General features: G+C 31.5%; 1 protein-coding gene across 1 annotated transcript; it reads left to right on the top strand.

Annotated features, from left to right (window-relative positions):
• The first annotated feature begins 538 nt into the window (after positions 1-538).
• MBD-like (methyl-CpG-binding domain protein 2) lies at positions 539-27772 on the top strand. The gene is made up of 6 exons (XM_067281130.1): positions 539-907; positions 15699-15996; positions 16123-16213; positions 18401-18555; positions 19506-19605; positions 27489-27772. The coding sequence occupies exons 1-5, from the start codon at positions 813-815 to the stop codon at positions 19602-19604; spliced, it is 738 nt and encodes a 245-aa protein (XP_067137231.1). The 5' UTR covers positions 539-812; the 3' UTR covers position 19605; positions 27489-27772.

Raw genomic sequence — 27772 nt, 5'->3', positions numbered from 1 at the left:
GTGCCAAAATGGCGGCTCGTCTCTGATTCAAGGAAACAGAAGAAAGAAAACAGTGGGGACGCACGTTCTAACCTAACCTAACCTATTATAATTTTATTGTTAATAATTATGGTAATTTATTAGAATAGGTTAGGTTGGGTTAGAACGTGCGTCCCCACTGTTTTCTTTCTTCTGTTTCCTTGAATCAGAGAGAGCCGGCATTTTGGCACCATAGGTAACATTAACCACTATTTGATTTCAAGAATTTAAAAAATTTATTTTAAACAAAATTAATATTTGATTCATTTTGGTGGAGTTTGCTATCAGATCGGCTTGACCAAGCTTGTTTTAATTAACGTAAATATTCAATTTATTAACAACAGATTATTACCAACAGGTGGCACTTTTATTATTATTTTTATTTTTTTTTGGAACGGAATTTTAACTGTATATTTTACATTTAAATTATTATATTTTTATATATATTTTAACATCTATTATTTTTACAATTTTATTTTCAGTTACGACGCCGATAAAAAAAATAATATTAAACAAGATTTAAAAATAAATTGAATTTCACATTACCGAGTGCGCATGCTCGCTGTTATACAATTCGTTTGAACCTGCCTTTGGGTTGTGATAATATAAAAACATTTTAAACAGAGTAATTTTTTAAAAATATTACATCTTCGAAGATCACGTGTTCTGTTTTAGAAAGAAAAACATTTTAGTGCGGAGATATAAAACAAAATGTAAAGAAAGACACTAAAGCTGAATTAGAAATTGAAAGGAGCAAAGATTCACCTTGGGATTGTGTTTATTGTTACATCACAATGGAATGTCCAGCTTTGCCTAAAGGATGGAAGAGGGAAGAAGTGATCAGAAGAACTGGATTATCTGCTGGAAAGATTGATGTTTATTATTATAGGTATACAGATTATAATATATTATTATTTTTAAGTGCTTATAGACATCAATGTGTTGTGCATATAACAATATATGGTAGAAGTTACTTTTAGGTCATTTCATTTATATATTTACAGTGTACGGGGTGACTGGACACGTACGAAAACTCGCGGGCTGATTCCTTGAATGTTATCGTTCGTAAAAGTGCGTACGAAGATTCTTTTCTGTTAACGGGACACCGGTTGTAACTAATCCAATATGCGTTACCAATGTCTGGTAAAAGTGTTGCATTTATCTATTTAGCCCACACAACTGTGCTGTCTTTGAGTAGCCCGCTCAACTGTGGAGTACTTGACGTTATACAGTCAAACCTGTTTTTATGCGGTGGATAGGGACCGCATAAAAAAATCGCACGAAACTTCACGAGTGGCTATAAAAAAATAGTTTTCGCAACACAATTAAAAAAATATTTTTTTTATGCGGTCCCTATTGACAGGGCTTAAAGTGACTCTCTTTTTTAGCTTTTTTAGCTTTTTTTCATAGCTCCTCTCTTTTTTAGCTTTTTCTGAGAAAAACTCACTTTTTTAGCTTTTTTCACTTCCCATGTGAAATTTTTTTTTCGTAAATGCGCTCAGGAGCGAAATAGCGACCAGCACGTTCCCATATGCCTTATGGACTGTGCGCGACATGATAAGGCACTGTCGTATACACATGTAGTGTACTACATTTATATAAACTAACAAAACGAGGAGCTTCCCAAAGCTTGATACTCTGCACATGCTGTAGGAATTTGCACGTGGGTTCTCCTTGCTTGTATCCTTGTGAAATACCGATCTCCACGGCACTTCGATATAATCACGCTGCACTAAGACATAAGTACACTTTTAGTTCAGCGTTAAGAGTGATTTTTATACAGCATTATTTTTAGCATTTGTATTTATTTAAGCGCAGTGGACAAAAGAAAGAAATAGATTTTATTTAATACTAACAGTAGAAACTCATGTTTTAGCAACGGAAAATCGTATAGAACCCAATACTTTCTGAAGTAAGTTGCTAAGCAAACTTCTTCCCAACCGCCTGCTATTCTTTAGCTTAAACGATGACATTACTCGTTTTTGACTACTGTAGAAAAACCGAAAATAATAATTGTTGAGCGATAATAAATTTGATTTCTACTGTTATTATTAAATAAAACGTTGTAGGACACTCGTTTCAAAGCTTGTATCTTTCTAGCACTCTGTAAAATTAAAGATCGAGCGAATCTCGTGCCAGGAAATACAAGATTTTAAACTAATATCCTAAATATTAATAACTTCTGTAGAGACAATCTTTAGACAAAGACAAAAGTTTGGTTTTAAGTGGGTGCTTATATATTTGGCATGCACCATGGTTTTCTGTATTCTAACGGTGTCCTTCATTTTCCATTTCGACAGAAACTATAAAACTCGTCACGCACGTGCGCATTCGAACAGCTGCGGTCAATCCGGCACCAAATTAAAAAATTAATTTGTAAATATTTAGCGTCAAAAAACTGCTATTTTCACTTTAATCTAGCTTTTCGATATGCTTCTAGTCGAACTCAGTCAAAAAATTAATTTAATTATAATTTATTGAAGATTTTAATTTTTTAATATTAGAAAGTAATTAGCATAAATTACATGGTGTCATTTCTCATCTTCGCTCCTGTTCAAGTTTATTGTCCTATACATGTGCCGATGTTCGTTTTTACTTCTGCTGGAGTTTTATTTCAACTTCGACTGTTTGGTTACGCAAAGTGGGGAGATGGGCGTCACATGATCGCATACCTGACTTTTTACAAGTTTCCTTACCTCAAAAGAAACTTATATTTTTTCTCGATTTTAATTATTATTAACTAACTTTTTTGATGGATTCTTATATCCTTGTATTATCTAAAGTTGCAGATATCAATGCGTAAAACTTTATTTAAAAAATTGTTTTTCTTATATTTCAAAATTCAAAAATAAATTAAATATCGGAAATGCTAAACTATAAGTACAGTGTGTTTTACATTATCATTGCGAACAGATACAGCCAATTATTTTATAAACGTATTTATTATTTCAATTTTTATAAATTATTTAATTTGATGCAACGTGATCAATTAATTACTGTGGCGCGTTAACATGGGCGTAACCAGGAAGGGGCATGGGTGGGCACGCTCCCCCCCCAGTTAACCTGGTGCCCCTCCCCAGAAAATTCTTCTTCTTCTTCTTATTCAATTTAATATGGAGATTATAGCCTTTGCGGCTCTTTCTCCGACCGACGTTGCCAGTTGCTAAGCGAAACGGCTAGTGAGGCTAATGTAGCGCTCCAGCGCCGCCACGTGTTGACTAGGAGTGATGGAGGCCGGTGGCCAGTAGATAGGTGTCAGCGTGCGCACCAGAGACATGTTTAGGGTCATCGTGTTGCCTAGGTCCTTGTGGGCTATAGTGTATTTGGGGCAATGTAGCCAGTAATGAAGTGTAGTTTCCGCTGCGCCACAATGGGGGCACCCCGGGGAGTCGTGTAGATGCTGTGAGTAAAGGAAAGCATGTAACGGGGCCGTCTCGATCCGGAGCCGGGCCAAAAGCTTCTCTGCGTGACGAGATGATGCACAACTGTACCTCCAGAGGGCGAAAGGGCGTAGGTGGTCCTGGCCTTTGTTGCGAAGCACCGCTGACCAGGAATCCGTCAGGGTGCCAATGGTGGTGTCCTGCAAAGCCCGGGTGAGGTCGCGTGGCGTGAGGGGTTTCCAGATGGAGCCACAGAGCGGGTCCCCAGAAAATTACAGCCTCTAGGCCCCCCATAACAAACTCTGGCTACACCAATGCGCGTTAATTAATATGGAGGCGAGACTCGATTCAATTACTTTTTCATTTCAGACGTTAATTACAGTGTTATTTTAATGTAATTTTATACATAATGTATGTTTATTATAATTAATAAATCTATATAAGAATAGTATCTGTGTCTAATAAAACAAAGTGATTATAAAAATAAAAAGCGTGCGTTTCATCTCGATCTTTTGTAAGCGAAATTTTATGATTTTAATTTTTAAAAAATGAGATTTTTATTTATAATTTCTGTAATTTGTTCTATAAGAGCAAAAAACTAAACTTATCAAATATCAACTCTCTGTAAATAATTTCATCATTTACTTATTAACGTCAGATTTGTTAAATTTCATGGGATTGTATTATTTTTCAACTTCAGGGTAGTAGAAAGCTTTGTATATTTTCTCCCATAAAAGTAATAGACTCTGCCGGTTCCCCACTGTGAAGGACAACAAACTGCTAAATGTTTAATTACATTGTTTTCATAAACTCTCTTCTCTGTCAGTTGTGGGTCGAATGACTAACAAATTGTTTTATTGTATTCAGGGGAATAGATTTGTGAGACTAGTATTACCAGTAATGAATTCTGTAATTTTATTTTTAATCATTTAAAAAATATTGATAAAATTACCAAATAAATGATTGGGTCACAATTACTAGTGGTATTGCTATATAACAGACTGGGCAAATGCGACTCCGAGAGCCGCATGCGGCTCTTTTTGAGTTTTATGTGGCTCTTGCTGAAAGTGTTAATTTCTGCCTTTTATTATTATTTTTACAGTTTTATTTCCACAATTTTGTGAAAATATGTTTATTAAAAAAATTCAATACTTGTTTTATATTATATAATAAAATCAAGGTACAGAACTGCAGTACAGAGTAAAAAAGTACAGAACTGCGGCTCCCATGCATTTTGCAAAACCTACATTTCGGCTCCCACTGAACTTTTGCTTGCCCACCCCTGCTATATAATGAACATGCAACCCACTGATTCTGCCAGAAGTTGTTTTTTTTCTTCTTTAATTACATTTTTTTTATGAAGAAATCAAAAAATGTACCTTGAAATAAATGGCATTTGAAATTTGGCATGTTATATGGAAACACATTCTGGTAGTTATGTTACTATTCCATTTGCTTTGCTGTGTAATGGTGGGAATTCTGTATGGGGCACATGAAAACTTAATGCGGGCCTGTTCTGGCTTAATGCAGTCTTACTGGTCACTTTTCTGGAGTATAAACTCAGCCTAACTATTTTCATATTTAATCTTATCAGTCCACTTAATAATCAATCTAATATCATACGCAATGTTATTGATACAAAATATGTGTGCGTTTGTGTGTTTTTTTAATAATGCCTGTTTTCGTTCATTTTAAGACTATTAGCTTTTTTAGCTTTTTTTCAGTGTGAACTCTCTTTTCTCACTTTTTTTTATTGCCATGACTGCTTTAAGCCCTGTATTGACCGCATAAAAAAGTCTCACATAGAAAATAACTCAAAACCGTATGAAATAGAATTTATTGACAACAGATGTCAGCACTTGACTGCATCGTCTTGTCTATCGTCTGTTTTACATATTTTTGTCCAGGTGGTGTTTTGTTGACTTAAAAAATAAATTATTTTATTTTTCGCATATTCATGCAATAATATTACTATAATAAGTTCATTTATGCTATAATAAGTTTATTTAGCTATAATAAGTCAATGTGAGACATGACAAATCGCACGAGACTAGTCGCCAACTATACCGCACAAATAAAAAATCGCATAAAAAAATTGCACAAATAAAAAATCGCACAAAAAAAGACCACATAAAAACAGGTTTGACTGTATAGTTTAGGGGAGTGTGGGAGTTCTCCCCCACCCGGGGGCTAAGGTGTGGGTGATGGCGAGCATCAAGGCGCATGTCTATGTGCGAAGCATGTAGAATAGGTGGTATATTGATACATGTTAAAAACTGACCTTTGGAGGCAAATATCTGGCAAAGGTTCGATAATTCTGAGGACTGTGTGAAACCCTTCATTCAGAGCTTGAATCTTACCTGTTGCTGTACGTATCAGCTGGCTTCCTGTTAACAGAAAAGTACCTTTTTCAAACTTGCATCATAAGATACCTCTGAAAGTTCAAATTTATCTGTTACTTACCTTTATGCATTATAAATTAGAACTGCTTTTGTTCTTATAATTACAATGTCACACAAAGAAAATACAGGTGTACTATAGATTACTATCTATGGAATTTCAGGACTTTGATTATATATTGGAACTCGGGGGACCGAGACGAGTTCAACGGTACCCTATTTTTGGACTGGGGACGAAAAATAAAAAAGTTATCATACTTTTTCACTTACCATACTACAACTATGGTGCTCTCATGAAGACGGCACCATAGTTGCTAGTACTGCCATCTTGCGGTAAAGTCTGCAAACCATGACGTCGGACTACGGTCATCTCCCGGAGGGTTAAACACGCGATACGAGAGGGGAGAGAGCGACGTGACTTCCAATCATCGCGCGATCGCCATTTCGGTTAATGTTACTTATGGCAGCGAACATGGCGGCCCAACTGACCTCTCGTATGGGCGCCATCACACGCCGCCATGTGCTAAACTAGTGATTGATTCACGGTAGTTCTTGAACAAAGTAAAAAAAGGGGGGGGAAATGTCTACTAAAGGCAATTTTAACGGCAAGCGACGGAACTCCCGATCACGATAGCGAGGCCGACTTAGCGGAGAGCGACGCGACTCTCTATCATTGCGCGATCGCCGAAAAAAGTATGATAACTTTTATTTTTCATCTCCGGTCCAAAAGTAGGGTATCGTTGAACTCGTCTCGGTTCCCTCAGTTCAGATATATACTCAAAGTCCCGAAATTCCATAGATAATAATCTATAGTATTCCCAAAAATACTGATACTTTGAAATCTGGGTGTGTGAATTGTCACTAAATGTATGTCAATTAATAATTAAACTTTGTAATGAAATAAAAACACTTTGTGAGATAGGAAACATCATTGGAAAAACTCATTTCGACATTCAAATTGTAATTGATAACTTTTAAAGCAACAGGTAATCTTTCAAAGTTGAAATCGGGAACTCCAAAAATATTCAAACCAAGAAGAACAAAAAAATAATAAAGAAAGTAAAAATAAACTTATAAATGCATCAAAAATAATAGCAGAAATTGTCACATCTAAAAATAAAATAGAAACATTAATTTCTCAAGTTATTGACTTATGGAATGGTTTTTCTTAGAAAACACAGTGTTTTTTAAATAAAAAATGATGCAATGTCGACTAATAATGTGTAATTTTATGTTATTCTTCATAACCATTTTTTATTAGAGACCAAGATCATAAAATCAACTTTTTTATAAACCTTTAATGCTATGCATTTTGGATTACACATCCCTCTTCAGGTTAAAAATGTTTTAAAAAAGTACACAATTACAAATGAATAAGGTAAATTATGCAATTAAAACCATCACTGATCTTTCTACAATGAAGTAAATTTACAATTATTAAAACCACTAGCAAATGAGCTCGGCATTGCTTGGACAAAAAGTAACAATAGCAAAGATTAAGATTATTAGATTATAGCCAATCATACCCGTTTTCACCGAGTACAAAAATTAGGTCCCCCTTTCTGAGATTAATTAGAAAATTTTTAGATATCTGCTTATCATACCAGGATAACAATAATTAAGACTCACTGCAACCACTAACCTTTGTGTAGTACGACTAAGTGATGAATAACAAACGTTTTCATAACCTCTTCTGGGTTCTTCTTCAGGTTTGCTAAATTCGAATTTTCGAATTGATAAATTCGAAAAATAAGCTGGATCTTCTAGAATCATTCATAAATATAGATTCGAACATAAAATCAAACATTAAGACGAAGAGTTTGAATAAAGCGAACTTATGCGCATACACTCCCCACGTCAACTTTATATATGATGGAACACTAAATATTGTTGAGAATTTTTAGAAGGGTCTAAAAATACGTTTGATTTCCCGCATAAATGCAAAAAGGGCATCTAAAGTAGTACAGTAAAAACCGAGTTCTTCAGGGTAATTCTTAACCCTCTCTCTCTCCCCCACAGTGGGGATTTTGAAAAATCTCTTCTTAATGTGCATTCTCATGGCACACCCTATTAAAACGCAAAAAACAGCGTCTGAAATAGTATAATAGAAGCCGCATTCTTCACGGTAAGTCTTAATCCTGTCCCTCTCTCCCATCGGGGGGGGGGAATTTTGAAAAATCCCTACTTAGTATATGTTCTCATGACGTACCCAACTGTGTACGAAATTTCAACTTTCAACTTCTAACCGTTTTGGGCTCTGCGCTTATTATTATCATTATCAACCCATCTCGATTATGTTATAAGATACTATGATTTTAATAATTGTAAATTTACTTCATTGTGGAATAGAGGGATGTGTAGCATGTGAAATGCATAGCATTAAAGGTTTATAAAAAAAGTTGATTTTATGGTTTTGATCTTTAGTAAAGAATGGTTATAAGAGGCATAACAAAATTACATGTTATTAGCCAACATAGTGTTTTTAAATAAAATAGAAACAATATGCACTGTTTTAAGAAGGGATAATTATCATGGTCACACTGTTAGATGGAAACCATTAATTACTAAAATCAATAAACAAAAGCACTTTGAATTTGCATGTGAATATGTAGGGAAATTGGAGACTTTTGGAAGTGCTTTTGTTTAGTGATGAAAGTAAATTTAATATATTTGGCTCTGACAAAAGAGAAGTTTATTCTACATTTAACAGTACATATATTTGTACACAGACTTATTCGTTTTGAATTTTTGTATCTTGTTAATATTGTTGGTTAGTTTTTAACTTCTTATTATATATGTAGTGCATATATAGACAATTACAATAAATATAGACAGTATTCCGAAACATGATTTTGCATCTTAAAGGACATTTGATGACTTTATTAACTGTTCTACACAGACTTTTTTGAGGCAGTGAATGTTCAAAATGGCATAATTTCAAAGTTACATATGAAGCTCTGTTGAAAATGTTGAATTATGGAATTGCATTTTCACATCCTGTGAAATAATTCACACACTCTTAATATTTGTCAGTGTGCATGCCCTTCAATGCGACAGAGTATAGAATCCCGTACTACAGTTGGTTGTTGTCATTTCCAACAGTTATTACAACTATACCATCTTAAACATATGTTAATGCACTTTTATGGTTCAAAGAACCGGCCCCTGAAATTCTTTGCATATATTTAGAATCACCCTGTATGTATTCATATTACCTAAATATAACTTCTTCCCAAAATAACTAAATTTAAGTTACTGAATATTGAGATTAACAAACTTTTTAATGTTCCTAGTGATGCTCAAGTTATGATAAGAAAACATTGAATAGTTTTCAAAGCTACATGCAGTTTTGTTAATTGTTGGCACATGTGGTAATTGGCAACTATATACAGTACATTGAGTAATTACTTCCATTGCAGTGTTAGGAATTTTGTCCTTTTTCTTTCAATCGTCTCTCAATAAAATAAATTTTTGTTTTATTTTCATATGTTTGTGTAGACCCATTCATTACTTTACAGAAATATTCATAAAGGTTAAAATATTTTTCTCAAATGATGAAGAAAGTAATTCTTAGCATAGCAATTGTCAACAAAACAATTTCAAATGATATACAGTAGAGAGTCAAAAATCGGCACCCTGGTAATCGGAATCGCCTGATAATCGGCACGATTTTCAGTCGGACTGTGTCGTGCTGAATCGAACGTTTTTGATACTAAATTTACTTCTAAAGTATAATTTTCATGTTTTTATATTCTTCAATATATTTATTTTGTTTGTACAAAATAAAGAAATAATTTTTAACGATACGATAGCCTCGATTATTATTATAAAAATTTTCGTTAGGCTTAAAATCGACGAAAATTCAACGCGAAGCGACACGCAACGGAGAAAAATTCAACAGGAAGCGACACGCAACGAAGAAAAATTTGAACATCGGACAGGTTAATATATTTTTTTGTACATAGACCGTAATCGGAACAAATCCCTAATCTGAACAACCCCAGTCCCCAATTGATGCCGATTTTCGACTCTCTACTGTATTTCTAGAGACAATAATTATGTTTTAAAGAAATATTGTATTTAGATGGGAAATAATAATAATTTTGGGTGAATATTTTGAAACGATTTATTTACATCATTAGGTTTTACATCTGAAGTATTAAACTAAATTGATTCATTCGCTGAAAATGAACTTTGTGGTCATTTCAAAGAAATTAATGGGATTTCACAAATTCTTTTATAAAATACAATGGAATGGGTTTTTAGGAAAATACATTAATAAAAAGATAAATTTCTTGAAAATGTTGAAAGAAAAATAAGACAAAATACCATGACACTGCCAATCCAAACACAAATGTTTCTACAAAGACCTTGTACATGGAGAATGATGCTCAAAACAAACAATGATAGATTACTTAATAATTTGTTAATCAAATCTGGGGATCTGTGGCAGTGTGAAGCTGCCAGAGTTTAACAGGCTACATCTAGACTTTTCCACGAATTGCACACTGTTGTCTGGATGTCTCTGCCAATTTTTCTCAGACCACAAGTCTACATCAAAATAGTTTGAATTTATTTTTCCTTACTCAGTGCTTAGTTTCTTCTTTTACAGGTAAAACATGGAATAAGATCAACATAACTCCTATGGTTTCAGACTTACAGGACACACTGCTAATGTCCAGTAAATATTTGTATTTGTTAAAACTCATCTTAATATCAATATTTTACTGCAAAACTATATAAATATAGACAAATTTAAGAGTGATTTTAATTTAAAGTTTGTTTCAATGATTGAGTAATTATAATTGTAGTTTATTTTTTAATTGTAAAGATTCAAATCAAAGTCCATACATTTTCATACTGTGTGTGTGTGTACATATGCATTTGGATCAAGATGTCCATAAATGCATGCATATATATATATATATATATCTAAGTTTAAGCAACGGAATATGGGATTATACCTCCAGTTTTAAGCTTTTTTGGTCTTAATGTTTTGGTAAAGTGAAGCAGCAATCCACAGTGGACAAATAGATGTTAAAAGCATGTGAAATTGAATTTGAATATATAATTTATTCTAAATAAAAGATAAAGCATCACATCAAACTCTGCTTTCTGGGAATCAAAAGTCTAAAGACAATAAATGGCTTCCTTGATGTTGCAACTTTGAAGTCAGCTGTTCTATTTTTTGTTGTATGTTTCATAATAAATTGCAACAAAGGTCATGTTGGGAATCCAGACAATTTTTTGTTTTTGTCTTGATGGCTACTAAACAAGAAAATTCTGCTTCATAGAAATAAGTTGTTGGAAAAGACAGCAGTGCCTTTAATGCTTAAAAAGACAGAACTGTCTTTTCTGTTAAGTTAGTCCAAAACTCTGATATGGATACTTGCTGTAACCTCCTTTCTTGCAGAACATGATTTCCTGGAGATTGATGAATTCTTGAAATCTAACAATCTCATCAGCAACTTACTTGGCATTCACCTCAAATGGATTTTTCACACAGTTATGTCTCATACAGTCAACATAAAGTTGACATTCTCTTGAAAATAAGGCCTGGTGCACACATCCAGTTTTTAAACATATGGTGCTGTTGTGGTGCTGGAATGCCACTGAAAAAATAAATACACAGTATACTGTGAGATGATGAACAGAATTCATTCTGCTGTCATCAGAGATGATGAGTATTAAAGAAAATGTGTAATTTTCACGTATCTGACTTATAGTATTCCACACCATAATTCTAGTGCCATAGTGTTACAGTATGCTTAAAAACTGGATATGTGCACTGGGCCTAATGATCCAGATACTTTTCCAGAAGTTTCATTAAATGATTCAGAAATACTTTGTTGATAGTATCTAGTGACACTTGGGCAACACCTTCCAGGAACTCAGATTAGGAAATGCAGCAATTCTGCCAGTGGACAGTTTTTTTATTCCAAAGCATTTTCTTCTGAACATGTTGATCTTTTCTCCGATATCAAGAACAGTCCATGGTCAACCTTACGTATCAGCATTTAACTCATTTAGATGATAACAGATATCACTCAGATAAGTCACCTTTGCTATCCATTCTTCGTTCTGAAACCTTTAGTCAACATGTAGTTTTTCTCTCAAAAATATTTTGACTTCTTTCAGTGACAAAAGTCTTATAGTACTTTGCCTTGAGAAAGCCATCAAATCTTGGAAAAATATATGAAATGTTGATATTTGCTTTCTAATTCTTTGCACAGTGAACATTCAAGAGTTAGGTGCCTTGGACTTGAAGTTTACGTAATGAAATGATAGTTAAAATGACAAATAGGAGGTTTTTCATAAAAATGAATACATAAAGCTCTATTAATTTAATCAGTTTAAACAAGATTTTATAATTGTTATACAGTTTTAAAGAATAGAATGATACAACCTAATTTAAAGTTTTACAGTCTGGATATCTTTGAAAACAGAATGTGGATCAGGTTGAAAGTCTTGTGTTGCCAAATGCAGATTTTCATATTAAAAACTCCAAACTACACCTTAACAAAAATTTAGGCATTCAATTTTTGCTTTTTACTGGATTGAAGTGTAGTTTGGAGTTTTTAATATTAATTACATTCAGTATTTAAAGACTGGTTTACTTCAAATTTTTTTGTTTCACTCAAGTACAAAATCCTAAATGGCTTTCCATCATTATGGACACTTCATCCATATAAAATGTGACAGTTTTCCCAAAGCAGATTATGTTCTAAGAAAAAATTGTTGACTTTGTCAAAAATATTCTGACCAATTGTTGTAGTGCTTAATAGTTCACAAAACAAAATTTCTCCACATATTACTACTTGTTTTGCATCTTATGAAAATCAGTATCAGCAGACTCATCATCAACTTGAATTGAAAACTTTCCATAAGTTTTCAGCCCATTAATAATATATTCTAACATGATATCAATTCTGTTCTTTACAGTCTTGTCAGAAAATGGAACCATTTTAATTGCAATAGGCTTGACAAGCTTTTTATTGATGTTATGAGGAGTTTTGTAATACATAATTTGCCAAGTGACTTGAAATGATGCCTTTGTTATTTTTCTAGAGAAACCATTGTTGATATGGTGTATTTATTGTCATGAGTTTCATATGTGCCTCCTTTTCCTTCCAAAACTTAAGTAGCTTATTGACAAATTTTGCATGTAACGTTGTGAAATAGTACTCCAACTTGTTTACTTTCAAAAATTTGTTTGCTAACACTTGAGTGTTGCACTAACATAATGCTAAGAGGCAATTGCACATATTGAAGATAGTGATGCCAGACTGATCTGTCACTTATGAGTTTTAGGAACTTGGGTTTGTATGATGAAATATGCTTGATCATTTTGCAAGAACTTTGCTGAAATCTAAGAGGTAAAAGAAATGCATCAGACAGTGAGACAGTATATCTGCAATTAGGGAGAAAATTTAGCTTACTAATGATTACCTAATGAAATACTGTCGATTGTGTTTCCCCTATGGCTGTATTCAGGCTCATGATAACTGACTTTTTTTTTCTCTCGACATGCTTGACAAATAAGGCTTATGTGGGTTTGTTGATGTGAGGATCCTGTTTTTATATAAAAATTTAATGAAAAGATATGGCTAGAAATTTTCCCTTTTACTATCTGTTTCCCATGGAGTAAGGACAGGAAAATATTAAATATTAATGTAACTGTCAACAAGTCGTTTCCCCTTTGCATCGACCCGTGAAATTAACGAAAATATGTTATAATGGTCGACTGTCAAATGTGAGAAAGGTGGTGATTAACTTAGTCTAGGGAGGAAATCTATAAACAATTGCTGACAAACAATTGTCATTGCTACCAAATAAACAGTCACCTGATCAGATTCCCTTGCTAAATTCCATATAATGACAGCACACCCGACTGTCTCGGCAGTCAGTCCCCAAGGAGGAGACTTTGACTTGGTGAATTGTGACTTTTTGCCTTTCTCCCCACTCCCATCCGGATATGGCCACCCAGAATTTTACCTTGACTAGATCCACATTCGTTGTACCGACATTGAATGAACAGGATTCGGAACCATCAAGTCACAAGGTATTATATTCTCGATTGTAAATTCTTTCTCTTGATCATTTAGCATTCGAGTTAGGGCCAGTCATAATAATTATAAACGTCTATAGTCTAGGTCATTGACCTCTAGTGTAGTGATGCATAGCTATAATTGTATCTGTCGCTTGTATGATGTATTTTATACTTTATTTTTCTATTAAACTTGTTGAATTTTAAAATGGTTGCTCTCGCGTATTGCCGATGCCCTATTGACTTACTCCACTCGACCTTTTGCCCTCCTAGCCACCCAGTGACAACGTGAGCAGATCCTGCCGATCTGTTGCCATTAAAAGGAGTTTAGAGTTCGACTCTCTACCCCCTGGATTCTCACATTGACATTTGACAGCATTGATATTCTCATGAGATAAAATGGTGACATCATCCAACTTGAAAGTTTTATCATGATTTGCAGTTTACCTTTGTGCAAACCTTTGACTTGGTTCCAGGCTAACTCAGATTACATTCCTGCATGTTTTGGTAGTGATAGATATAATATAGTGTGGCTTGCTGCTTTAGAAGTGCCATCGATACTAAACCTAAACATCCAAATATTTCAACTTCTTTATTTTTACTATTTCCAACAATTCCTGTTTCAATATTTCTGACTGTCGTGATATTCCTTTTTGAATAACCAGTAACAAATTTTGTCTTTTCTTCATGAATTTGTGGGCAGATTTTCAGAGCAAATCCTATGACACCTTTCAATATCTATAACAATAATAAAACTATGTGGGATGAGTGTGTAATAAATGTTTTAATTAAACCATTCTTTGAAGTAGAAACTGTTCATTTTCTGATGATGATCATGATTGCTATTTGATGCAAAAAGTAGAAGCTCCATTCACAAATTCATTTTTGTTGTCTACATGACATTTTCCGCAGTCACTTCAATTTTTTAATCTAGTTGACAACCCACAAAGAAATGCATCTTGATAAGATTTAACAGCACTCTTTATGTGAAACGTCCTTTTTAAGAGGTTTCACATAAAGAGTGCTGTTAAATCCACTGTCAACCACCAATCAATCACAATTCTTTCTTCACAGCAAAAATGCTTGAGATTGAAAAAGTAATAGGATTGTTGAATTTGTGGAAGAGAAACAAAAATAGAAACAGCCTGAAGTTAGTAACAGAAAGAACAAGAGAATTATCTGTTAATTTACAGAAAATTGATGAGAATGAAGCTTGTTTAACAATTAATAAAAATTAAATTTTACTTAATAAATATTAACTAGAAATGAAGTGAAATACATTGTGTAATTGTCTCTGTGATAGTTTAAATACATTCTGGTGAAATGCTATGATCAAACAGCTACTTTGAGCAACAACAAAATAACACAATTGATGATTCTTTTATCATTTATTATACTAGCAAATATGTACTTATAGAATATTCACAACGCTTACACAAAGACAAACAGTACATTATTGTAGTAATCATTCATCTTTTTCCAATAAAAAAAAACAAACACTACAAGGATGGTTGTGCAGTTTATTTTTTTTAAAAAGATAGTGTCTAAAGCACATGAAATTGTTTAAGTTCTAAAAAATTATTTTGACATTGGAATATTTCCTTTATTATTTTAAAACTTGAATGTTGTATTCAATGTACAGAGAAGAGTAACTTGACAAAAATTAAAATGATTGGCTTAAAAATTTTAAAATGAAGTTTTATTATGAAAGTTCAGAAACCAAAGTATTCAGCAGAGATGGTGGTTAACCGTGCAGTTTCCATTCAAATTTGTCCTTATGTAATTTATTCAGGATTGCAATTAATTATTTTGAATGTATTTCCAGTCTACTTGAGTAACAAAATTATTTTTCAGCCCTACTGGAAAAAAGTTTCGAAGTAAACCCCAACTGGCAAGATATTTGGGTGACACTGTGGATCTCAGTACATTTGATTTTCGTACTGGCAAAATTAATTCTATGCTCTTAAGGAAGAGTAAACGTCAAAGAGGAGCACAATTTGATTATAGTAGAGGTATACGAAATGACACTTCTCTAGTTCCGCCTATAAGACAGACTGCTTCTATTTTTAAACAACCTGTGACAGTGGTAAAATCTCAAGAGAGTAAAGTTCGTACTGATTTTAAACATGGTCCACAAGAAAAACCAAAACAGGTATGTTTGTAGGTTTAAAAAATAAATAAATATTGATTTAATATTTAAATATTTAATAGTTAAAAAATAAATAAATAAATATTGATTTAATAAAATTTATTATTATCTACAATATTAAATTTCTAGTTGTTTTGGGAAAAAAGATTACAAGGTTTGAAAGCTTGTGATGTTAATGAAGAAGCATTTCAAAGTTTTGATTTACCAAAAAATATGAGAGGTGAGATTTTATTCAGAATATGTAATACTTCATTTACTTTTTAAAAAAGAATTATTTCTAATGTTGTTTGAAATTAATTGGGCTGCAATTTGAAAAAATTGTAGACCTATAAATTCCCACTGTTGTCTGTCGATTAACGAGTAATGTTACTTGTTAATCGAAACAAGTTTTCCCATATAAATTAATGTAAAATGTGATAATGCGTTCCATGCCAAAATAATACTCAAATATTTTATGTATGACATTTATTCAAAGAAAATTATACAATATACATTGTTAACAAGTGTGAATCATCATCATCTTTTCTTCTACTGCAGAATAAACCAACCCGGAATGCAAATTTGATTTGCAGAAAACAACAAAAAAAAAAAATCGAAATACAGTAATTTTTAATATTTAATTATAGCCTTTATATAGCCCAAGAATTTGGCATATTGTTTAGCATGTTTATTATATAACAGGCTATGGTCGTTAATGTTTATATGTAATATGTCTGAATGCAAGTTTTGAAAAATGTGTGATCACAAGTGACAATAAGATGCTAGCAAACGAGTGCTAAACACAGACTGATGACACAATCCGGGACTTCCCGTCTCCTCAGCATTCATTATGTGAAATGTCGCTTGTTAAGCAAATAATTTTTTTACAATTTGCTTTGCTCATTATGCAAATTACTCGTTATGAGAGGTACTCATTAAGCGAGGTTCCACTTTATTGTAAAAAGTAGTAATGATTAAATTTACCAGAAATAATAAGTTCAGAATATAGTAAGATTTTTATTTTGTTTCAGTATTTTTATGTAAAAATTTAAATTATTTAAAAAAAATTTTATGACTTAATTGTAACTGATGGGTATTTTTCTTCAGGTGTTAGATTTTATATTTTAATGTAAAATGTTTCTTTTGGGTTACTTTTTCTTCCTACATTGTAACCTGTGAGGGCAGCTGAGGGTAGAGAGTTGGGAAAATACTCTTTACCACTTACTCAACACCTCTGGAGGAACAGACCCTCTGTTGTCAAAAAGGATGGCTTTTGTATGAGTAATAAAAATGCGGGGAGTGATGATCTTGTAATCACCTTTCTCCTACGTCAGGCTCCCGACACCAGTTAGTCAATTTTGCAGTCTATCATGTGTTTAAGTTATTTAGAGATATCTGTGACGTCCGAGTGACAACGTCTGTATTATATCATAGGAGGGTTAGTTTGACAAGTGGAGCATTGCATGAGTAGTAAATCTTCCGAGCTCAATTAATAAGACCATGTTAAAACGATAACAAAAATTCAATAAAACTAAACTAAATGAATGAATACAAGTAAATACAAATGATATACAGATTAATGGAATTACAAACGATATATTCGAGATTTCTCTCTTGAAAAGATCAACTATCTAAACTTAATCTTAATTTACCTATACGCGTGAGAGAATCTGCATGTGTGATCGAGAGTTTACATCAATCTGACATAATTATACTACCTTCATAGCATGAAGCTGTTCTTTTCTTCGCTTCCTTTTGGAGATCATATGGAGTAGTTTTACTTATGACCAATTCTATCTTCAAAGTGCTGCGCAATTACATGTGGTACCTATGTATGGAGATCTACCAAAGAGCCTTCCTATGACCATCTTCTATAGAGATCTGTTGAGGTGCCATCTATGTGGCCTATGGCAACCTTCCTATGGGGATCTGTTGAGGTGCTCAGAGTTTGGCGAGTATTCCCTTTTTATACCTTCTATTTTCTCCAGATCTCTTCCAATGGAGATCGAGCTTGAGGATCATCTGACTGGGTGTGGTTGATGTGTCTTTCAGATTTAGTCACCCTTTTAGTCATGGGAGATAAAGATCTATCTCAGGAACTGACTGTCAACAAACGTTTTGTTCCTTGTTCTCTTCGATGTGAAACTTTGATAAAAATTTCAATTTATTATATTAAATTTTTAAACATTTTTTTTTTCCTATTAAATTCTAGAATATTTTGTTTTAATAATTAATCCCACAAAAATTAAACTCCTTAAACCACGGATCTCACATAACCCATTATAATAGACCAAGTTAATAAACATTGATTATGGATTAATATTTGTAGGTTTTGAAATCAAAATGATTTATTAATATGTCTATATATTTCGTATTAAAATCTTAAAAATCTTAGTAAGAAATAATAATTATTTTTATCATTGCTAAGGTGTAGGCCCAGATCTGACTGAAGAAACACTTCTGCGCAGTATTGCAACTGCTCTTCATGTTAGTGCACAACCAATAACAGGTCAAACAGGCTCCAAGTCTGGATTAGAGAAAAATCCTGGTGTTCATATTAATCCCGACCAACCCTTGGTTCAGGTAAATCGTATAAGAAATTTATAACTGAGATTCTGATACATTATTTGTAATGTAATATATTTTTAAACAAATTCAGTTTTTATTATCCTTTATTTCTGTTTTAAAAGCATGTTTTATCATTAAAATACATAAAAATTTGTAAACAAGTTCTTTCTATTTTTATGCTCCATTAAAGCAGATTTTTTTTTCCTACATTTGTTCATTCTAATTAAAATTAATATAGTTTTGCATACATTGGTCAGGACATAACATAAGAGAAGATAATCATTTTTATAAGTTGAAATCTTTAAGAGAAAATTTCAGGTTACTCATAAAATAAATTTTTTGTTAAATTATGTTATAAGCCTTAAAGAACAATCAGTTCCTTAAAATTTTATTATTTTATAAATCATGTAGGATAATTTTTATAGTAAGAAAAATACTAACAAAAAGCTGAGCATTTCATTTAATAATTTATTTTATTTACTAATGTAATTTACTAATATTTAATAAATACATTGACTTTATTTCATTGTAATCATTAAATATATTTTGCAAAATAAATAAGAAAATTGTAAAATAGCACTTGATCCATCCCTGCATTGTCACCAAATTATTCTTTTGTAATTTAGCTTCATAAATGAACCAAATGAGTATTTAAGTAAATTTTAGATTAACTATTAAATAAATTCTTTAGTATATCATTTATTAAATTCACTTGCAGGAGAATCTAAATTAACTGCATGCATTCAACTGGGATCCTCAAAAAAGTCATACTTGCAGTCAAAATTTAATTATCTCATCCAGACTGATAAAATTTTCGTCTCCATTATTTAAATTCTCAATAATAATAAAATCTGCAATATTTATAGATATTATATAGTAATAAAAAGTTAGTTTTGATAAAATATCAACATATTCTGTATGTTAACATTTACTTATACAAAGAAAAACTAATTTATGTTTATTAGGCATTAGTTGTAACAGATGATGATATTAGAAAACAAGAAGAGAAAGTTCATCAAGCAAGAAAAAAGTTAGAAGAAGCATTAATTGAGATATCTACTTGAGGTAAAATATTTTGATGTGATTGACATAAATTTTTAAAATTATTGTTAGAATTTAATTTAAACAATTGGTTGAATTAAATTGCAAATGATTAGATATATTCTTTATCTGAGTTCCTAATTTGGTTTGCCAATATTTTACACTATTTGGATAACTTCAAATACTGGAATACAGATACATGTTTGGACCATTTTATTTTGCCTTCAAAGAAAATCAGTTGTATGCACTAAGGATACATTGATAATAGCTTTACTGAAACTGAATATCTACAGTCTAATTAATTGGTTTTTTTTGTACTTGCTGATGATAGCTGATAATTATTTCTAATATATTAACTAATGTATTATATTTGAGGTGGAGTGTTAGAGAACCTCTTCTATGTGGCTTACATAATTGTTTGTTCTCAAAATCTATTTGATTGATTTTGATGAAACTTTGCCATTTTCTATTAATTGCAATGAGAAATCCAAAAAATGTAATAAAAAATGTAGGTGTCTATGACTTTGTTTTTGAGATATAAGGTCGTTTCATGAGCATGCGTGACAAAGCGATATCGCATGAATCACGCGACTTGCCATGTGATGTTCCATGGTTGCTAGCACATCTTCTATGGGCTTTGCTATAGAATCGAGTTTGTTTTCAAAATTTAATGGGCCAATTTTGATGAAACTTTGCCATTTTCCATTAATTGCAGTGAGGAATCCAAAAATGTAATGAGAATCCATTTAAATGTAAAAAATAGGAGTCCATGGCTTCATTTTTGATATACTGAGGTATTAAAGTTACAATGTCAATGCTCTCTGATGGGACTGAGCACACCTAATGGAATTTATGCCTAAAGCCTTGGTCACACTATGCGATTTCCAGCCGCGCAGGCGACTGCAACCGCAACAAGCGCGAGTTGCGCGTGTCTTCTCATGGTCATCACATTGTTCGTTGACGTTGCAACTCGGAAACACGTGACCCTATAATAAACCAATAAAATTACAGTAGCTTGTTTTTGTCTACTTTCGTGAGTTTACCGACATTTTACGTTCTACTTCAGAGTATTTACGGAATTTTAGCTACTTTTCTTATTAAAATGGCAAGCAGTTCCTTTTCTGGAATGAATAAAAGAAAAAAGGCGATAATTTTGTTAGAGCTGGCGAGAATATATGAAGAGAAAAATAAGAAAAAACGTTCATGCTGGGTTAAAACTTGGCGAAATGAAAATCAACGGGCTAAACAATCGTGCTTTCACCAGCTGATGAATGAATTAAGGCTTTCGGATGCAGAAGGTTATAGGGGATATATCTGTATGAATACCAATACTTATATTTAACTTAGGCGAAACGTTTCGTCGTTTGGCATACCAATTTAGAGTGGCCCATAATTCGATATCAGTCATTATATCCCAGAAGTTTTGGATGCTATTTACCAATCTTATAAAAGTGAATATTTGAGGGTTGAAGTGGTTTAGAGGAAAGCTTGAATGATTTAATTCATTTATAATCGATATATTTTTTTCTTTTATATCAGCATTTATTTTATTCAATTGTATATTATTAAAAGTAATCAAACTTTTTAAAGTAAATCTAGCAATAACTTTTATAAATTCAGATTTGATTTATATCAAATATAGCATTTAAATGTACTGAAACTGAGTTAATACAAATGTTATAATCAAGATATGTTGACAAATATACAACACAAGGTATGACGTGGCACAAAGAAGTTTTCTGGTTGGATGCGTGTTTGCAACCGTCGTGAGTAGAACAAACTTTTTGTTTCTAGTTGCGGTTGCAGTCGCACCAGTTTTCGAGGGGGGATTACTAGTTAATGGGAACAGCCGTCGCGGTTGCAGTCACCCGCGCGGCTGGAAATCGCATAGTGTGACCAGGGCTTAAGGGTCAAAAATAAAAACAGCATTATGTGCACCTAATGGAAAATAGGCACAAAAACAAACAAAACACAAGAAGAAAGCAATCTTTACTGATTGCTTTGTTCTTGGATCTCTGTGTTGGCCAGTGCAAGGATCATGTCTTCCATAGCCAGCAGTTACAAGGATTGCCTCTTTTATGACCAACAAGTGCAGGGATCGCTTCTTTCTTTCTAGCTTTGCCTCAAATCTATTGTGTATGACAAAGTCATGTGATAACCTAGTTAATATTAAATTCCAAAAAAAAATAAAACATCTTTAATTAAATATATTTGTTTTTATCATTATTTTATAAACTTGGAAAATACATCATGCACAGTTTTATAAACATAAGAGAATCATATCCAGAGAATATATCTTGTTTTTCCAACAGTCACTGTGAAATATAGCAATATGAATTACCATGGAAGATGTTTAAACTTTTTAAAATAAATATGATCCTGTATAAAAAAATATATGATTAAAATTTGATGATATCATTACCAAAAACTTATTTCTCCAAACATTAAAGTGTGTCATTTTTTTGCTTTATTGGAGGTGTTTAAACTATTTTCCTTAACCCAGTACATTTGGGCCTTTCAAGCCTGTCATCAGGAATAGAAATTATTGAAAAAGTGTTTATAATGTCAAATTCAAATGCGAGAGTATTTCATATTTATATCAGGGAGTACTTAGATTGAAAGGTCCAGAAGTACTTCAGCTGAAGAAAATAGTCTAAAGGTCTCCAATAAAGCAGAAAATGCTAGAAAATATGACATCATTTATTAACTAAATGTCCTTTGGAGTTCTTTTGTGTACTATTTCATTAGTAGTAAAATATTTTAAAGTACAGTAAAACCTCGTTATTTTGATATTGGATAATTTGAACTCAAGTCCAGTCCCTGGCCAAGAGTTAAGGATTTTGCATATGTTTTAGTTCAGATAATTCAAAATATGTGTACAATGAAACTCGGTCATTATCTGGTCCAGTGATTCACAAAAATATTGTTCAATTTGAAATCTTCCATCATATTACATATTTATAAGGAAAGTTTTCATGCCCAAGTGGCAGTTTTGTTTTTGGTTTTATGAATTATACATCATTGATTTATTGGATGTCCATTCGAGGTCATTCGGACATCATATACATTGCCAATGAAGAGAGAATTTTTAACTTTTTTTATTTTTATGGAAGAAATCTGTTTGGCAATTAATTATTTCGGACATTTTCAAAAAATCTATCGTTTCAATAATTTCAAAGTCCATTAAATACATGTGAGTATTCATGATAAAATGCATACTTTAGTCGTTAATAGAGTTTGTTTTCATCAGATCACGATTTTCGTAAACTCAAATTTAAGATGGAGAATGAGCCATTGGTCCTCTAGATGAAATTTGATATTTTATTCTTATTTTTATTCTTAATTCACTTAAGCTTAATTCATATGTTATTTTCAGGTCTTCCTTTGAATATAGTTTTGTTTTCATTAAGTACTGTACATGCTGACTGACAGTTTTTTCGAAATAACTTAAATTTTTAAGAAATAACTCGTAATAGTAATGCATTTGTAAAGGAATGGGTGAACTTATGTAAAATAATGTCATAATTTTATTTGAGAATTACAAACAGAAACTTTGATTTGAAAAAAGTTTGGATAATTTGAACCCGGATAATTCAAAGACATAGATTTTTGGTCCCTCCAGTTTCAAAATAACAAGGTTTTACTGTACTAATTTCTTTTGTTCCAGAGCAACAGTTCTCAACTTGTATTCTACAGAACACAACAAATAAAAATTTTGAATTTCACGATAAAATTAGTTTTTGAATGTTAATTAAGAGTTTAAAATTTGTATAAATATTTATTTAAATAATGTTTAAAAATAATGAATATTCCATAGGGAAGGAGACATATGCACAGACTCTGCCTGGCTCATATTTGTTGAGCTTAATGGTGAGAAAATTGAATCATATATTTGATTCTTTGTATTCAAATACTAAAGTGTTCATTCTTGTTGGAGAAACTATTGCTCAGGGATAGCAATATTTGGATACTTTAGTGTTTGTTTAGCAATTTGCAAAAAAAATCCAGTGAATTTGATTATCTCCCAATAGTTGAACTCCAACCACATTTGCTGTTGAAATCATCAAAAATTAATCCTTCCTATCAATTTCTAGTTTGAATTAATAATAATTTACTTTTAATTGAATAATCTATAAATTAAAAATATTATTTTAATTTTAAAAGATTCTAAATGCATCAGTTCTTTCATATATATAATCAAGGGGGTGTCACCAGGGAGGCAGAAGGGGGTAGCTGCCCCCTAGAAATTTGAAAAAAAATTATTTAAATGCTAAGTTTTAATTAAAATAATCTTCTTAGGCTTCTTGTAAGTTTAAAAAAATGTTTTAATTAAGATATTTCTTTTCCAGGTACATAGTAAATGATTAAAACTTTATGAATTGTTTTTATTTTACCTACATACAATTCATATCCTCTATCAATTTACATCATCTTGCCCCCCTGGCCCATTGGCTGGTGACGCTCTTGTATATAATCAGAAGTGTGAGATTATTTTGTTTGATAATATAATATGTTAATTATCGTATATTTTTTTAATGGCTGAAAATTTGATATTTAAATTTTTTTTAATATGAAATTCTATACCTTACAGAAAACATAACATGAAAAAAAATCAAAAATAAAAAATTATTTAATTAATTTTTTTTAAATTATAAAATTAATTATTTGAAGAAATACTTTTTTGGATTTTGTTTTAACCACAAAATATGACATTTTAATTCTACTCTTTAACTATTTGTATTTAAGTTAAGAAATTGTTTTTATATTAAAAAAATTGTGCTAAAGTTCTAACTTTCACTGTATATCATTAACTACTTAACTTAGCAATGATATAATTTGAGCACATTATTAGATAAATTTTTAATTATAAAGGAATAAATCAATAATAAGTAGTGATGTAATGAATAGTATACTTGGCCTCAGCCGAATACTGAATATTCGGCCAGGAGTGTGGCCGAATGGCCGAATATTCGGCCAAACTATTTGGCTTGATTAACGCACGTACAAAAATTGGCGCGCAAACCGCATTATGGCAAGGATAGCGCACCCTGCTCTCTATTGGCCCGCTGTCACTACGATTTTTTCTTCCAGTAGGTCTAAATTATTTAAATTAATTAATTAAATTATAATTATTAAAGTTAATATGAGATGGAGCCTAACGTCTACCTCTAGTGCCAAATTGGTTTATAATTTATGTAATAGCCGTAAATAGCCCGATATGATTCGGCAGTTGTTGGTATTTAGATGTAAGTTATAACATACAAGTTATTTTATTTGCAATCAATCTTTTTAACTCTAAAATTTTGTTTTTACTACGTATTTGTAGACTGAATAGTACCCTAAGGATATACTTTAGTGGGGACATATGGTCTAGTTTCTGCCCAGTTGTGGAACAGTTCAAATATATTATTGGGGGTTTTTTATTTGTGAAGTTTTGTGATATTTTTTGCTATTGTTTTTGTCAATATTTTTAAAATTAACATGATTTCAAATGTTATCTTTTGCATATAATGAAAAATGCTCATTCTTTGCTTTATATATAAAATAAATTAGATATTAGTTACTCATCTTCTAGAAATAGATAAATAATTATTTCATTAAATACGATAAGTTTCAATAAAACGTTTCGTAAGTCATTTTAAAATATCGTAAAAAATATAAAAATATACGCGAATACGAATATAACATAATTAACTAAACAATAATATTAATGCCCGATACATTCTAACCTACACACCATCAATGTCATAAGATATCGGGCTATAGTATAAGATAAAGACTATAATATTATTTAATTATGAAATAATTTAATACTAGAGTTAGATGCTATTTCTTATTAACTTTAATAATTAATAGTTTAATTTTCAGCATTAATAAAAGTTACCAAAATGATTAATTTACTGTGTTTTTGTTATTTCTTACTCCTGTTTTTAGGTATTCGGTATTCGGCCGAATAGTGACTAAATATTCGGTATTCGGCCGAATAATGATTTAAATATTCGGTATTCGGCCGAATAGTGAAAAATAGGCCGAATAGGCCGAATACCAGGTAGTAACCGAATATTCGTTACATCACTAATAATAAGCAATTTTATGACTACATTATTATTTGAGAATAATCTAATCATTAATTTGAAATAATAATCATCAGTAATAGATTTCAAATGTGTAAAATATTATCACACCAACTGAAAATTATTTCTTATCACCATTACTATTACTGAGAGTGCACTATACTTTCCATAGAAGGATAAATAGCATTCTCCTCAAGCTTTTTTTTACTAGTCACCTTGCCAGGATGTTTTTTCTGGCTCCTGGCTAATAAAACTCTTGAGAAGTATATATGAGCTGCTCACGAAAACATAATGGTAATAATTGCCATCACCCAGGTGTGATCTTTTGGCTCTTGTTCTAATTATATCATCATGAAATTAGATTGATTGTAAAACACTTTCAGTAAAAATTGATGTGAGAATAAAATTTATTTTTAACATCAAGATATATTCAAAATTTAAACAAATACAGTAGACCCCCCCGTATAACATGGTAGATATGTTCTGTGTTATATGAATTTCGTATTGTACAAGTCACTTAAATACATGAGCCAAGCACAGTCCAGTACATGTGCAGTTTAGGGGCTACGGCTATTTGAAAGGTTTTCTTCCATAAAATTAACTGATTCTAGACTAATTTGACTCGATATTTCCAAATCACGTATAATTTTTTGGGAATAATCCACATAAACTATGCTATAAACAAAAAATTGTAGGATTACTTACTGAGTGTGCACCGTTTGACGACGCCATTGCTTAAGCTTGTTTTCATCGCGGAGTGGCTCATCAAACGGCAGGCGCATGTTTCCTGATAAGTTATTTTTCTGTGGAAAATTCGCTGAACATTGGAGACATCATTAATATAAATATAATTTTTATGGCTGTTAAATAATAAATGGTTTTTAGTAGGTCTGCTGCTTATTTAAACTCAACGGTTTGTGCAGTGTCCGCTATTGGTCCAGATTCGGCCAATCCTGTTGGGACACGAGTCGGCAATGACGTTTTACCATGTTATACAAATCTCTTAGCATGTTATATGAACACGATTGCAATTTTTTTGCCGTGTTATATGAATCTGTGTTATATGAACCTGTGTTATAGGGGGGGTACTGTATACATTCTTTGCAACAGGTCAGTTAACACCTCTATGTAAATATATCTAAAATTATTTTTTTACAAATAATATATATGTGTGTGTGGCTTGCCTGGCAGTGTTTATCGACCACCTGGAGAAAATAAAATTGAGGAGAACACACAAATATTCAGTTTCTTTACAGTACAGTATGTTAACAACATTATATATGTAAATGAATAATCTAAAATTTGGTTAAAATTTATTAATTTAAAATGAATTCAATAAATATTTCTGTGATATGTAGTTTGTTCTAAAAAGATTTTTTTTTATCTCTTGACGTTATAATCTCTCTTAAAACAATAGACTTTATTGTTTATTTTTCTAGTTTTAATTCTATTTGTAATGTCTTACTAATGATCCTTGAAATTAGATTTTAGAAGCTTTAACACAATTTAAGCAAAGTTCGATATAATAAATATTTATATTAGGATTATTATTATTTTCAAATACATCTTACATGAAAAACTATGCTAAGAAAATCTGCATCAAAAACTTTAGATAAATTATATAAATTATTCAAAAATTATATATTTATATTAATGTATAAGCAATTATTTTACTTTTTATAAGTTATCATTATCTAAAAATAAATTAATTTCAATTATGTAATTTTCATTGATTGATCTTTTAATAATAGAAAGAATACAAAATTTCTGATTTTGTATATGTGTAAATTATGTGAATATTATGAAATTATTATTATTCTTTTTTTATTGCAGTTTTTATCTCACAAAAGCATCAAGTATCAAAGTGGTAATCATCGTCATTAATCATCTATAATGCTGGATTGTATTTGTTTGAAAAATTATAGATATTTTTTCTTTTATTTAAGACTGAGTTTGATGCCATATCATCCAAAATATTTATTATGACACAGTCAAATATGTATCACACACTTTTTTTTAATTCACTTTTATATATAACAAATATGAAAATATTTTGTAGTGAGTGATATTTATTGAGAGAATTAAAATTTGTAACATTAAGGCATATTTTTGTTAGA

Source organism: Centruroides vittatus, unplaced genomic scaffold (genome assembly GCF_030686945.1).
Source record: "Centruroides vittatus isolate TY-2023 unplaced genomic scaffold, ASM3068694v2 contig_911, whole genome shotgun sequence".
Classification (NCBI taxonomy): domain Eukaryota; kingdom Metazoa; phylum Arthropoda; class Arachnida; order Scorpiones; family Buthidae; genus Centruroides; species Centruroides vittatus.
The sequence above is the reverse complement of the archived record's forward strand: the minus strand, read 5'-3'. Positions and strand labels throughout refer to the sequence as shown.